At 63.6% G+C, this 15306-nt stretch overlaps 1 protein-coding gene across 3 annotated transcripts in view; it reads right to left on the reverse strand.

Annotated features, from left to right (window-relative positions):
* Positions 1-705: 705 nt before the first annotated feature.
* KCNQ2 (potassium voltage-gated channel subfamily Q member 2) overlaps positions 706-15306 on the reverse strand; it is a 54325-nt gene continuing 39724 nt past the window's right edge. The window contains exons 12-17 of one of the 3 annotated variants that reach the window (XM_028091192.1): positions 13711-13934; positions 13001-13109; positions 12499-12630; positions 6933-7056; positions 5807-6550; positions 706-2593 (exon numbers count right to left, since the gene is read on the reverse strand). In XM_028091192.1, the coding sequence (XP_027946993.1) occupies positions 5846-6550; positions 6933-7056; positions 12499-12630; positions 13001-13109; positions 13711-13934 (1294 nt within the window). In that variant the 3' untranslated portion in view covers positions 706-2593; positions 5807-5845. Of the gene's footprint in view, positions 2594-5757; positions 6551-6932; positions 7057-12498; positions 12631-13000; positions 13110-13710; positions 13935-15306 lie in introns of those variants that run through there. The other 2 variants (XM_028091194.1, XM_028091193.1) reach the window with 2 other exon arrangements.

Below are 15306 nucleotides of genomic sequence, written 5' to 3' on the forward strand. Positions count from 1 at the left end.
AGCAAGTCTGGGCACCCACCCAGGACAGGGTGCTGCGTCTCAGGCCCCTGCTTACTGCTCTTGCTGCTCAGCTGACCCCCAGGGATGGTCCAGCAGGGTAGAAAATTCCAGAAGGCAGGGGGCAGCATGGCTGGAAACATTCACAGCATCTCTGACCTGACAGCAGCTGGGCCCTCACCCAGGCCACTACAGGGCGGGAGATAGGACGGCCGTGTCCACCCCAACCTCCAGCACCTCAGCCGGCTGGGCCTGTGCAGCGGCTGGGGTGGGGGGATGAGGCGTGGTGGACGGACAGCGCCAAGGACAGCAGGGCCCCAAGCCGAGCGCCAGCAGCACGGTCTGCGTCTGCACAGGACCCACGTGCACGGAGCTGACGCCCAGGAACTGGGCCCGAGCACCGGACCAGAGGGCTCGCCAGCCTGGCCAGTGGCTCTCTTCCCCGGATGCCGGGTACTCCTGAGGGCAGAGGGAAGCCCCCCGGCAGGAGCCCCAGCAGACTCAGGCCAGAGCCCGGGGTGAGCGAGCATGAGTTTCTACTGTTGGAGCCACCGGTGTGTGGTCCTTCATTCTGGCAGCAAAGGACACTGACAGGGCCCCAGGCCTTGACCCTGGACAGTACACGTCCCTGCCCCGGGCGCGCACTCCCCGAGACAGGGCCCCAGGCCCCAGGGACGGCGTGCAAGACGAAAGAGGCCACACATCGTGCAGGTTGAATCGCTGTGTTTTACTAAGTGCACAGGTCCACTGGGCTTCCAAACAGGTCCCCGTGGCAGTAGAAATTTCCGGAACTTTTCACATGCGTCCCTGCTGCCAGATTCCACCCCTGAAGTCGCTGGGCAAACCCGGGCTGGGCCCTGTTCTTGGGGACAAGTGTGAACCGGACAGTGAGTTGAACAAGTTATCATCTCGGCTGGTCCGTACAAAACTAGAGTTCATTCCCTGGGCGTCTATCCCTAGAAAACGGACAATGCGCGAGTCGAGGGTCAAGTGTGCGGTGGTAACACATTCACGAAAACAGAAAGGCCCGGCGGCTATGGTGCAGGACGCATACACGTGGTTGGAAGTGTACGTCAGTACGGAAGGCATCATGAAGAATTCTTTGGAGCATGAACAAAGTGCAGACGACCAAGGCAACAGCGCAGACGGGGTCCGCGGGGCGGCGAACGGCAAGGGTGGGCGCAGGACGGGGTGAGAAGGGTCCCGGCGGACGCACCGCCTGGAGCCGCGCCTAGAGCCCCGGCGGGCGCAAGGCCAGTTCCAGGTCCGCTGCCTGCTCTGCATCCGTCCATGGCGCTGGTCCCGCGGACCAGGAGGAGGCAGGGTCCGGTGCAGGGCCGGGAGACGCCGGGGGCCTGGGGCGACCTCGGTGAATTTCCGTCAACGTGCATTAAGGCAAGACATTATGAAACCCGGCCAGAGTTGGGCGTGTGGTGTGGGGGGCCCGGGGTTGAGGCCACCCCCCTCAGGGCCCCCTCCCCCTGCACCCGACCTGGGTGATCCCCAGGGTCTCCCTGGCGTCCTCTGCCAGCCAGGGACACGCACACATCTGTCCAAAAGCCCACCCAGCTCCTCCAACACCCCGGATACCTCTGAGCAGTTGACGGAGGGTCTCACCTGCCAGGGAGCGTGTCTTCCTCGCTCTCTCTACCCTGTTTGCTAAAGCCGCTCTCCCTCCAACATCTCCTCCTGGGGTCTGCTGTCAGCCCCGACCCCCCACAAGATGGCATATCCAGAGAACCGTGGCCCCCACTCGCGCACGCTCCAGGGGCTACCCAGTGTCCTGGCCTGGGCAGCTGGCTTTCCCGGGTCTCTTGGATAGAAGAGAGGAGCAAGCCCCCAGTCCCAACCACACCGCCTCCTTCAAGAAGCTCTCCCTGGTTGTCCCTCCTACTTAGTGCTTGGCAGGGGCCCAGCGGAGCCTGGGACGGCACACAGCCTCCCCTGGGTGCTAGAAGTAGGCAGCCCATTACTTCTGGGCCCCACCCGGCCCTCCTGCCCCTCACCCAGGATCGGTCCATCCAAGCAGGTGGCCTGAAGATCCACTCCGGGGTCACGGAAGGCAGCTGAGGACCACTCAGGACGGCATCGGTCAGGGAAGGGCACGTCTGATTCTGAGCCAGTGAGCACTGGGGGGCACCAGGGGCACGGAGCCCCACTGGCTGCTCGGGACTCAGCCACCCTGCTGGGTTGCCCCCAAACCCTCCATGGGCTGTCAGACCGTCCCTCTGCACACCATGTTTATTTCAAGGGCTCGTGACATCAGAGGGTGGGACGCTGTGTTGTCACTCTGGTCTTGCAGCGTGACATCAGGGACGAGCACCCTCCGCTCTGTACATTATTTACAATTCAGGGAATATGAAATAGATACAAACATCAGCATTTCTACAGAGGCCTCCCAGGGGCCGTCCACACCTCTGGGCTTCAAGAAGCATCTAGAAACGTCTCAGGGCCGATTCCATCCACAAACAGCATAGGCGGGGGGCACCTGCTGTACGGAGTACCCCCCAAATGTGGGGGCCGGCGGAAGAGAGGATGCCGCCCCCTTCTCTCCTGTGTTAATGTGTTGAATCCGTGACCACCAGGGGACTCCAGCCTAGTACGAGGGGAAAAGGTCGGTTAAACTAAACCACCATGTTAAAGACACCGACCCTGCCTGGCTGACACGTGCGCTCTGGGCTGGGGAACTAGGGCTGGCCACGAGGCGCGTCCCGACGCCTCCTGCTAGGCTTCTACAGAGCAGCCCCTGCAGCGTGGGGTCCCAGAGCCTCCAAACAGGGGCTTGAGGCCAGTGCTCACAGAGGAGGGGAACACCTGGCCTCCCATAGGGAGGGGCAGGGTGGGCAGGCCAGGGGGAGCTTCTGCCACGTGGCCAGGGCCCCTCCGTCCTCCAGGGAACCTAGTGCGGCCACGGCTCATGAGTTTACGTGGACAAGGGGGAGATGTGGGGCCACAACATGCCAGGGAGGGAGGGGGCAACACCCACATGGCCAAGAAGGGCAGAGGGAGCTGGCCAGGGCCCCAGGGTCACAACTAGACACCCGGACCTCCCCGGTCCAAGCCATGTCATGGCATCCAGCTGACCAGAGGCTCTGGACAGCTGCTGGGCCAGCAGAACCCCAGCCAAGGGCCACCTGTCACTCAAAGTTGCTCATTCCTTGGGACTTAAAGTGGGCAGACCCAGACAGAGATCAGACGAAGGGCCACCGACATCAGGAACGCAGTGTGTGTGCACACATGACGGCAAGTGTGTGTGCGCGCACACGTGTGTGCACATGTGTGAGCTGAATGTGAGCACAGGAGTGTGGGCTTGTGGGGGGGCAGACCCCAGCCCAACCCTGGTCTTAGGAAATCTTTGCTGCACCTGCCAAGGGGTGACAACTGCCCTGACCCACACTCGCATCACACACACGCCCCACACACGTTCCGTGGAAGCGTCCTCCTGCTGTTCTTCTCCGAAAGCGGGGCCCCAGGGCAGGGACGCACACTGCTCAGGCCTGGGTCTGCGCATCCCAAGAAGGTGTCTCTACAACTCCATCCCCCCAAACTGTGGCCCTAGACCAGCCTCCCTTCCAAGGGGTCAGAGACTCCACGCAGGAGACCTCACACCCTCTCATGGATGCAGGACCTGCCGGCGGGCTAGCCTGTCCCCCCAGCTGCAGCCTGGGAGACCCCTCCTGCCCATCCGAGGCCAGCTCCTCAGCCTCCAGGGGCGCACGGCACAGGGAGTGTGTGGGACAGCAGTCTTTCTGTGGGGACAAAGGGCCCCTCTTCCCAGGGCCTGAAGCCCCCGACAGGGGAGGGGTCCCTGTTGCTGGCACCACGGCTCTAACTCTTCCAGGGCCTCGAGCAAGGCTGGCCAGAGCTGGGGACGGATGTGGCCATGCTACCCCGTGACTCATGCCCTGCCCGGGGGCCTGCAGCCAGAGTCCCCCATGGTGGGAGGGTGAAGGGGGCTGAGCCCAGAGGGAGGCAGGGATAGGAGGACCACAACACACAAGCCACACCAGGGACCCACGTTATCTGCACAGGCAGGGACTTTTCTCATCACTGTGAGGCCCAAGGCCAGAGAAACACTGCCCTTAGGAACGAGGTTCATCAGTGTGAGGAAAAGCCAGTGTGCCCTCCCTTCCAGGCCACGGGGCCACTTACTTCCACACCTGCCCTTCCTGGAGGCTAGGAAGGGGGACATCCTCGTGCTGGGGCCCTGACATGAGCAGCGGTTCCCAACTCTGAGCCTGCGGCCTCCCACTCTGGGCAAGCACAGGCCGGCCCAGCCTCTGGCTGCCCATCATGCAAGGAGGTGCCCACGGCAGGACCCGGGGTGTCCTGGCAAGGGGAGGGGGCAGGCATCACTCCCCAAGGCCCTCTAAGCACCAGGACCCCAAGCCCGGAGCCCAGGACCCTCAGATACAGCCCTCCACGCCCTTCCCAGAGGACAGGACCGACTCTCCCACTGACCACTTCTGGTCCAAGTCACAACAGGGCTGTCCCAGGAGCTAGTTTTCTGGGGAAGTCATTCCGTAGCGGGCCTCACTGCACCCAGCTCTAGTGCACCAGAGGTCACTGCCTCAGAGAGAGCATCAGGCACCCAGACTTACGGTTCCCAATGCCAGATGCCCCCACACACTGACTGCTGAGGGCCCAGAAGACAGATCCCAAAGCTGCTGTCCCTGGGGTTGAGGTGCCTATACCACAGGAGAGATGGGGGCCCTGCTCCCTGAGGCCCAGGGTGGAGATGGGCATCCTTGACTCCTAAGAAGTCACAGCCAAGGGACTGGTCAGTGGAGAGCAGGGCGGCAGACGGTCAGCCCTAGTGGGGACACAGAGGTTTCCTTCCTACAGGATAGAGCTGTGTCAGCTCCGCAGAGGGAGGGAAACTCACCAACCCTTGAGGGGCTTTGAAGGCTTTTCCCAGGAGTTAGAGCATCATCATCTAGCCCTGGGTCCTGCCGAGGCACCAATGAGGGACCAGTAGGCAGGGCCCCCAGTGAAAGACAACATGCGAACCTGGTCACCACAACCCACCTGGCTCTGGGACCCGGAAACGGGATCCCAGCCCAGGGGATGCCCCCAGCCACCCAGCACGCTCCCTGCACACGGGTCTCCATTTCAGTGCTGGCCGTGGCCTGGTGGCTGGTGCCAAGCCTGAGCAGAACAGCTCGAACACGGGGGTGCCCATCCCCAGATCTCCTGTGGCTGGGGGAGCCTCCAAGGACCCTCCTCCAGAAGACTGTGAAGCAGCCCCTCCCCCCAGGAGCCAATGCTGGTAGGTCCTGAGGCCCCACCGTCTTCTCTCCAGGCCAGCATCCTGGACTTGGGACTGGCTCGGAACCCGGGGTTGGGGGAAGATGGCGCTGACCAGCAGCTCTCTGGAAGGTCGCCCGTCATGCCTGCCTGCCCTGCGTGGACTAGCAGGGGCAGGGACGGAGGGACACGCCCTGGGCAAGCCACGCCCCAGGGGCCAGCGCACCTCCTGCCGCCGTAGCCACAGGCCCAGACTCCCTCCCCACCAGGCCTCAAGGCCACCCATCCTGTGCTCCTAGGTGCCACCCTCACCGGGCCCTGCTCCTTGACCCCACGCCTCCCCCCTACCGGCAGGGGTCTGTCCTCAGCCGTCACCCCCGCTCACACCCGGGCCAACGGTCTCAGTGGGCACAGCCGGCCTGGCTGCCCCTTGTTAAAAGAGATCTCTTGTCAGCCTGCAGCGCGTGAGACCAAGGAGCCCCCCGCCCGCCCGTCGCCTCGCACAAGCCCCCCCACCTGTGTCGCTCTAAGGACAGGGTCCCGGAGAGTCCCATCTGCAAACCTGGAAGGCCAAGAGTCAGGGAGAGGCCGGCGGGCAGCCTCATTTCCGGGGCCCGGCCCAGCCCACGTCGCCAAAAGGGCCCTCCCCAGTGGCAGAGCGCGGCGGGGGCCCGCACGGGGTGCAGAGGTCAGAGTCCGTGTCTGACTCGCCCTCCGCGATGTAGGGTCTGACTGTGGCGCAGGGTGCCACGGCCGCGTAGCAGCTGTTGAGCGCGTCCAGGTTCTCCTTGGACTGGGAGATGCTGAAGCCGCTGAAGGAACGCTCCAGCTCCTCATGGTCCACAGACGGGATGGAGATGGACGTGTCACTGTCCCGCAGGGCGCCCTCGTGCCTCGGGAACTCCGTGCTGGCCCTATTGCCCCCGCTGTAGGCCGACAGCGACCGCTCGTGGGCGGGCGGGGGCGGGATCCTCACCAGCGAGCCGTGGTCCCCCACGGGGGAGGTGCCGTGGCCCTGGCGTGCGTGGCATTGCTGTTGCCATGAGGTGGAGGGTGGGCACTGGGCTGGGGGCCCGGCCGGAGGCGCCGAGAAGTTCTTCTGGCCCCCGGAACTGGCAGAGCGGATGAGCTTGATGATGCAGCCGTTCCTGTCTCCGTGCTCCCGGCTGTCCTCGGGGCTGTGGTATGGCGGCGCTGGTTCTGGCTCCTTGGCCCCAAAGTAGGCCTCCGTCTCCGTCGGGGGGATGCCCATGCGCTGCATATAGATGCTCACCAGGAAATCCAGCTTCTTCTCCATGGACAAGACCTGCAAGGGGAGCTGCTGGACCAGGCCTGGCGCTCTCCAGAGGCGGGGACCCCGGGCTGCTCGTCGGGGGGGGGCCGGGCTGCTCCCGGTAGGTGGGGGGACCCTGGGCTGTTCCCCAGAGGAGCAAGGACTCCAGGTTGCTCCCCACAGAGGTATGGAAGCAGTGGGAAGCAAACGCAGCAGGAGCTCAGCCTCTGACCCCACCCATCAGAGTGTGTGGCCCCTTCGGGTAAACCCCACGGCTCCTTTCCTTGCCTCCCAGAAGCAGACCCCGAGTGCAGGGACTTGTGCATGGCCCCTGAGGACCGGCTCCCAGGAGAGGGCCGTGGCCCACCCTGGAGCTCCAGGACCCGCCTGCAGGGTCCGTCTCGGCCCCTCCTACCTGCTTCTCCACCTTCCCCAGCCGGCCCATCATGCTGGGGTCCTCGGGCAGCTCTGCCTCAGCCGGGCCCTTGGTGCGGTCCTTGTCGGTGATCGCTGGGCCCCGCCCCACGATCTGGTCCACTCTGCCGGGAAGAGACCCCACCCCCCAGAATGAGCTCGGGTGGGCGCGGCGGGGCCCGTGGCCCTCTCCTCCTGGGCCAGGCCACGGCCCCCCAGATCCAGGCTCCAGGCTGAGCCCAGAGCCGACTGGGGGGGCAGCAGGGTGCCAGGACAGGTGGACGTGGGGCACCTGGTCTCGCCCTGCTCTCTGAACCTGAGGGGCTCCCGTTCCGTTCCAGCAGGCTGGCACATTAGCAAGGAGTAAAGTGGAGGGATGGGGACCACGCGCCCCTCAGCTCCCCTCCCCCATGCCCTGCCCCCACCTCTGAGCTTTACTCCTACACAATGTGCCACGTGGTCCTCAGCCCAACGGGGGTCTGGGGAGGGCAGAGTGCCACGTGTGTGGCAGGAACAGAAGCAGATGACCAGAGCCACACCTCCATGCACACCAGACGGGGGAGGGGCACGGACCAACACAGGAAACCGCCAACGCACCACGGAGGGGGCAGACAGAGCCACTGCCAACCAGGGGGAGTCTGTGTGTGCTTGCTGCACGTGTGCACGTGAGCTGTGTGTGCCTGCTGTGCGTGGGCACGTGTGAGCTGTGTGTGCCTGCTGCGCGTGTGCACGTGAGCTGTGTGCCTGCTGCACGTGAGCACGTGAGCTGTGTGTGCCTGCTGCGCGTGTGCACGTGTGAGCCGTGTGTGCCTGCTGCGCGTGGGCACGTGTGAGCCGTGTGTGCCTGCTGTGCGTGTGCACGTGAGCCGTGTGTGCCTGCTGCATGTGAGCACGTGAGCTGTGTGTGCCTGCTGCGCGTGTGCACGTGTGAGCCGTGTGTGCCTGCTGCGCGTGTGCACGTGTGAGCCGTGTGTGCCTGCTGCGCGTGTGCACGTGTGAGCCGTGTGTGCCTGCTGCGCGTGTGCACGTGAGCTGTGTGCCTGCTGCACGTGAGCACGTGAGCTGTGTGTGCCTGCTGCGCGTGTGCACGTGTGAGCTGTGTGTGCCTGCTGCGCGTGTGCACGTGTGAGCCGTGTGTGCCTGCTGCGCGTGGGCACGTGTGAGCTGTGTGTGCCTGCTGCGCGTGTGCACGTGAGCTGTGTGCCTGCTGCATGTGAGCACGTGAGCTGTGTGTGCCTGCTGCACGTGTGCGTGTGAGCTGTGTGCCTGCTGTGCGTGTGCGCGTGAGCTGTGTGTGCCTGCTGTGCGTGTGAGCTATGTGTTTGCTGTGCGTGTGCGTGTAAGCACGTGTGCACACGTGTGCTGTGTGAACGCAGGTGCGGGGTGCGGAACGCTGCTGAGCTCGTCTCAAAGAGGCCGTGGATAAGAGGCAAAGGAGGTTTCTATGTGGGAGGGGGACCGCAGCTCAGTCCTGCACAGCAGGAAGGGCCACCGCGGCGGTGTGGCCTCCTAACGCGCCGCTCCAGAGACCCGCACATTTCGTGGGAGCTCAGAAACAAAGACCCTGGCTGTCCACAAGCCGCTGGGTCAGCCACTCTCCCCCCCCCCAGCTGAGGCCAGGTAGCCCCCGCCTGTCTCTGGCCAGGAGCCTCAAGCACAAGGCCCTCCTCAAGTTTCAGAGTGCAGGAGGGCACGGCTCCCACATCCTGGCAGGCGCCCTGTGAGCTGGCCGGGGCCAGGTCTCGGCGTCCTTCCTCACCCACAGGCCGCCCTGTTTGCCTCTGGTGGGGAGTGGGGCTCCGGGGTGGCTTTTTCTTTCTGTTGCATGAAGCAGAAGAGGGGTTGGGACTTGCGTCAGCCATGGTGCAGCCTCATGCTCTATGGAGCTGCATGCTTGCCTCATGCACCAAGGACAAGGAGCGATAGGGGACAGCGGGGGACCCTTGGGCTCCAAGCAGACGCCAGTGGAGAATGGAGAGGGGGAAGGGTTCTCTGGTGTTTCCAAGTGTCCACACAGTCCAGGCACAGGTGCTCAGCGCCTTCACCCCTGCCACATGACGGGCCACCTGCCTGGCTGGTCCCCCTGGGAGCCTGGAGCTGCCGCGGGCGGGGACTTGGGAAAGGGCCCTCCAAGGGGCCTGGGCCATCCCTCCCCTAGGCCTCAGGCGGAGGAGTCAGGTTTAACCCCCCATGTGCCCACACTGTCCTTCCGGCCCCTTCTGTGTGACTGTGTGTCCTCTGGCTACGGTGGTCCAGATGCCTGGGGGCCCTGAGGGCTGCAGGACCGTCCCGGCTCATGACTCTGAGGACCCAACTGCCGCCCCTGCAGCAGCGCCCAGAAGGGTGGGCTTGAATCTCAAGGCTGGAGAACACGAACCAGCAAACACTGAGGCTGCCCTGGGTCAGGCCTTCTCCCCCAGGGACTCCTTTCTCATGGAAGAGCCACCGGGTTGAGATGTCCAGTGTGTTGACCCTCAGCCTCATGTGCAGAAATCCCGGCACACGGGGAGGATGGGTCAAACACACCAGTCCCTCCACCAGCCAGCTTGGACCCAGTTGCCAGCATCCCTGCTGGCTTCTGGGATGCTCTTGGGCCCCTCTGCCCTCGCCCTCCTCCCTGCCCCAGGGGCTCTGCTCTCCCCCAGCTGACCAGACCTGGCCAAGGGGCACAGGTCACAAAAGTCATCTGAATCTCCCCAGGAAGGCAGAAAGGCCCTGAAGCTTGAATTCATCACTACAGAAGCTACTTCTGCTAACTCACCACCTAACTGTCGGTCAACCGGGACTGGCTTCGGTGGTGCTAATTCTGATGGCCGGAAATAAAGCTCCAAAATTCTCGGGCATTCCCTGGGAGCCTCGCCCGTTGCCGGGCGCCTGGCAGGGACATTCCTATTTATTCTTCACGACAGTTCAAAGGCAAGAGAAGCAACAGGACCTGCTCAGATCCATGGAGCCGCCCAGGTCAGCCCCACTGAGGTGAGGGCGTCAGGGGAGAGCCCTGGAGGGGCTGGGGCGGGAAGGACCCTGCCAGCCATGGAGCCCTGCGGCTCTGAACACATCTGATCCTCAAGGTGGCACCCCTCTGCTTCTGCCCAAGAAGCACCCCCCGGGCAGACGTCACTCGGGATGTCTACGGAAAGGAGCCCCCCATGGCAAGCTTCCCCAGACCCTGCCAAGAGGAGCAGCTCAAGGCCACCCTGACACCGCCCACCCGGGGCCCACGGGGCGCAGCCTTCCCCCCATTGCTGCTCTGTGGGGAGATGCAGGGCAGGTGTTGCCGTCATGTGGCCTGGGGCGAAGGGGGCTGGCCATTCCACAGAGACAAGGCGGGAGAGGGTTGGCATCCTGACCTAGGTGAATACTGGGGTGACTCTCTCGGAGGGGCCGTGGGTCCTTTGGTGGGGTACTTCTTGTGCCGGGGAGTTGAAGGGGGTGGGGGGCCCACAATCATATCTATCCTGGCGAGTGAACAAGAAAAGAGACACCAGCAAATGCATCGTGAAGAGCACGGAAGGGGAGTTGGCTGAGGGATGCTGCACATGGAGTGCAGTGGCCGCCATGCCCGCCTGGCTGGGGCGGCGCCCGATCTGTCCCGTGTGCAGGCGAGCGCGGGACCGGGGAGCTGCCGCCTCACGGCTGGGCCCAGGCCTGCCCGGGCGAGCAGGTGTGTGCACGGGAGCCGCCACAAAGGACAACCATGCGGCTCTGCTGGCGAGGGGCAGAGCACCCCGGCTCCTTGGGGTGGCCCATTTGGGTTGCTTTTCCAGACAGAAAGGGAGGGAGAAGGAAAGTTTAGGACAGAAGAGCCTGGTGAACAAAATCAGCCTCCGTGAGAGAGATGTGGGAGCAGGCCCAGCAGCCAAGACACTGCACCTGCTCTCTCACACGCACATCTGTGAGTGAGCACACACACACACGTGCACACACACGGGCTTGCACCCTTGCACACAATTGCTTGTGTGTGCACATATTCGTTCACATACTCACACAGATCTGTTCAGACGCACAGCGTAGGTCTAGCCGATGCTCTGGGGAGGACAGTGAGCAATTGGCTTCCTAGCCTTAGCCTGTGTGGAGGAAGGGGTCACCGCCCCCGGCTCCCCACCCCACAGGAGCAGCTTTGGGCCCAGAGGGACCCTTCCTGGGTGTTCCACTGCAGGACTGGGGAAGCACCCCAAGGCAGGCGCACACTGACTTCCCCAGAATGAGGACTACAGTACTCAGGCACTGGGCTGACCCCTATAGGATTGTCCCCTGACCGTCCAGACCTTCTCCCAGCCAGGGCCCAGGCTTCTGGGGCAGACAGCCTGCAGCAGCCCAGTTTGAGGGACCCTGGGCAGGGGAGGGAGCGTTGGCGGGCAGAACCATGGGACCCACTTCAGGAGAGACCCATAACAACAGCCCCGTGGCCTCCTCACAGGCCCCACAAGCACACATGCATGCACATACTGTTTTGGATGTGGCAGAGTGTACGCACCTCTGAGCACGTGTGTATTTGCGGTACGTGTGTGTTACGGAGGTAGAGAATGCTTGTATGTGGCATGAAGCTGAGTGTAGCTGTGTGTGTACGTGTGTCCGTGTGTGTCCACGCATGTGCATGTGTGTGTCCACGCATGTGCATCCGTGTGCGTTCCATGCGTCTGTGTGTCCGTGCATGTACTGTGCGCGTGTGTGCCCATGCATGTGCCAGCATGTGCATGCACACGGGAGTGGACACGTCCTGTGTGCACACGTGTACACGCCTGTACATGGTGTGCAGCTAAGTCCTGGAGTGAACAAGCCTGTCCTCACACACACACGGCTGCACACAAGCAAAGCAGTGTGCGCCCAGCCATCATCGGGCCTCAGACGTGTGTCCCAGCCCCACTTCCTGCTGGGGGAGTGGGGAGCCCCCCGTGAGGCAGGGACGTGGACAAGCCTCTGTGTCCCCATGTAGTGTCACTGCTTCCTGATGGGGGTCACGAACCTGCAACCTCATCTCCTGAGAACTATCCCAACCCCAACACACACGCACACAAGTGTGCCGGCTCACACATACATGCACACATGGCACAGCACACACAAAGGCACATGCACACACCACACACATGCATAACGTGTATGCACATGCGTGTAACCAGATACCCAAACACGTGTGTGCACTCGCACAATACACGTGTGCACACGTGTGCATCCACAGGACACATGTGTGCACGTGCATGCCTGTGAATGCGCACACACACACACACTTGCCCACTGTAGCAGGGGCAGGGGGCAAGAAGGGAGAGACAACAAAAATATTCCAACAAACAGGCCACATGAGGACACAGCAGGACGCCCACGTAGGGCCGGTGTGGGGCCAGAGAGGAACAGCCCGGAGGCGGCAGCAGGTAGGGCCGACCACCGTGTCCCCACAGCCCTGTCCACCGTCCCCCTTCTCGGGGGGGCAGCGTGTGGCTCCCCATGCTGAACCCCACCCCTGTGCTGCCCCTGAGGGACACCACCACACTGGGGCCACACTGGCTTTGGCCCAGAAGGACCCCGCCTCCATGCCCCGGGGCTGGGCAGGCTGCGGGGGAGGCTCTTGCCTGGACTGCAGGTTTTTTATGCGGGACAGCATGTCCAAGTGACCAGCCGAGTACTGCTCAATCACATCCATCACGTCGTATGGCCGCAGGCTCTCTTTGAACTTGCGCTTGGACACCAGGAACCGCATCACACTGGGGGAGCACAACTGTGAGCCCTGGGCTAGCCCCTGCCCTGGGCACCCCCAGCATCTCCCAGAACATCCACCAGAGGACACGTTACAGTGATCTGGCCAAGCCACCCACCTGCCACATACACAGGCCACTCCTGGGCCTGGGGTGCAGACAGACCCTCGGCCACCCGGGACCCCTGTGGGGGCAGCTCCTGGCCACCCCCTCAGAGCCTCGGTGCTCCACACCCGGGATGGGCAGGGGATATAGCCATGACAGGAGGGGCCACGGGAGCCATCACCAGCCCCCAAAGGACCCATACCCCAGGGACAGCAGACAGCACCCCTCCTGGACTTTGTGGGAGGCCCCTTGCCCTGGACACTGAGTGCCTCACCACACAGCCCGGATGCTGACTTTGAGGCCCGGGGTCAGATCTTCGGTCACAAACTCGCAGTTGCAACTTTTGTTGTCTTCTGCGATGTCCTCACCAGGGAGACTTGCTTCTAGGTGGAAGGAGACACGGCTCGTGAGGGGCTGAGCCATGTCCGGGGACCGAGTGGGCCACAGCACACGCTTGTTGGGGACAGCGTCAGGGAAGCCTTCCAGTGCTCTGGAAACCTGCCCTCTGTCCCGCTGAGGCCGCAGGGAGAGGCCCCCGTGATGGCTGAAAAGTGGACGAAGGGCAGACCCAGTGTGCTACGGCCATAGGAAAAACAGAACATCAGCCTGCCATAAACAGGCGTGAAGCCTGATTGGTGGCCCAGTGTGAAAGCATCTGGAAACAGGCGCACACGGTGTGTGATTCCACGTGTGTGAAATATCCAGCACAGACTGGTAGTGGCCGGGGGCTGGGAGGGATTGCTAACAGGCACGGGTCTCCTTTGGGGCATGGAATGCTCTGGAACGAGAGAGGTGGTCTCTGCTCAACACTGAATGTGCTCAGTGCACTGAGTTGTTCGCTAGAAAGTGGCTGGTTTTATGTTACATGACTTCACCTCAAAAAGAAGAAAGGGGAAAGGGGGAGCTGCTGCTCAAGGGGGCTACAGGGCTCCCGGTGGTGCCCGAGGGGCAGCTGGACCGCGGGAGGGCAGTGGCCTGACCCACCTTCTGAGTTCTGTCGGGACGCGGCACCCTTAATCCGGAAGGCCTGCCGTGCCCGGCTGCGGTCCCCGAAGCTCCAGCTCTTGGGCACCTTGCTCGGACTGTCCTCCAGACTCTGGTCGGCACTGGGTGACCGCCGGACGGTCTGGGCCTGCGGGGACCCCTTCCCCTTGGCAGCCACGCCTCGGGGGCTGGAGAAGACACGGTCTTTCAAACTGACCTTCTGACTGCTCCCACGAGGACCGACAGGAGGGCGGACACACACAGAAAGACAGCAAGAGAAATCACTCTGGAAAGAACGCTCACGACCCACCGTCCACTCACAGCTGACGCCTACACATGGGGGTGGGGGCAGGGAGACAAGGAGCACGGGTGGGTGGGCGCTCCGAGGGCCACTCAGGGGCTCGGCCCGGCTGGGGAGGTGGTCAGTGGACACTTCAATCACTTTCGGTGCTACGGAAAGGGGTCAGAGTCCCCCAACACGGTCGTGTCAGGTCTCCCTCTCCAAGGTGACGTGAGGGCCCCAAACGCCCTGCAGGTCCCCCTGCCCACCCCACCACACCCCACACCTGCCCCTGCGGCAGCCCCCTCCCCCTGCCACCTGCTCCAGGGGCTGGAGGGGTGAGGTCTGCAGCTGACCACTGGCCTCTGCCAAGCCCCAGAAGCCCCCTGGAGGAAGGGTTTGGGTCGGGAGCAGGAGCGTGGGCGTCACGGAGGGGGTGAGGGCCTCCTGTGGGCTCCACAGCGTTGTCCGGCCCCCTGCACCCAGGGCCAGCACAGCCTCCACACCCACACACAGGATGTGACTGGGTGTGGGACTGAAGGCCCACGCTGCCAGAGGGATGGAGTGGACACGCCTCCCCTGCCGACCGCCTCGCTGGAATAGGCCTTGCTGGCCCGAGACCACCGGGAGGGGGCAGCTCTGCTGGCCACAGCCCTGCAGGGGTCCTTGGGCCCCCGCCCCCGGCCCCACGTCTCTTGGAAACTATGAAGATGGGTCTGGTACCCTCTGGGCAGCAACCAGGAGGCACAAGTGGGTTGTGATGGTCCAGGCGCAGGTCTGGCCCAGGGACCCGGCAGCCACTCGCTTCCTCCCCCTGGACAGTGTCCACTGTCTAAGAGCAAGGCTCTTGCGACCTGCACACCTGCTTACACCCAGCCACAGGCAGGAGCCACAGAACTTCCTGGAACAGCCTCTGAGCCAGGACTTGTGCTGCCCCGGGGCATGCAGCAAGCCTGCCTGGAGGCCCAGCGGGGTCTCTGCTGTCACTGGGAGGCCGCCCTCACCTGCTGACCCCTCAAACGTCGCCAGACCCCAGTGTGGCTCCCCTGGGTCCCCGCCTCCACTGACCCCAACCAGGACCCACAGCCGAGACAGACCCCTCAGACGGCGCAGACATGACTGGCCACGGAGAAGTGGCCAGTGGCCTGGTCTATCCTCTGCCCGGACACTATAGTCCCAGCCAGTGCCCCGTCCCTTCCCCCAGGCAGCAGAGACCGTCCCTCTGCTAGATCGAAGGTCTCGTGGGACAGGGAAAAAGGGAAGAAAGGAGCCCCCAAGAGCCAGGAGTCGGCCTCAAGTGCAGATCCCACTCGGGA

This window comes from Eumetopias jubatus, unplaced genomic scaffold, assembly GCF_037043125.1.
Source record: "Eumetopias jubatus isolate StellerSeaLion01/CBP00866 unplaced genomic scaffold, mEumJub1_p1.0 scaffold_9, whole genome shotgun sequence".
NCBI classification, from domain to species: domain Eukaryota; kingdom Metazoa; phylum Chordata; class Mammalia; order Carnivora; family Otariidae; genus Eumetopias; species Eumetopias jubatus.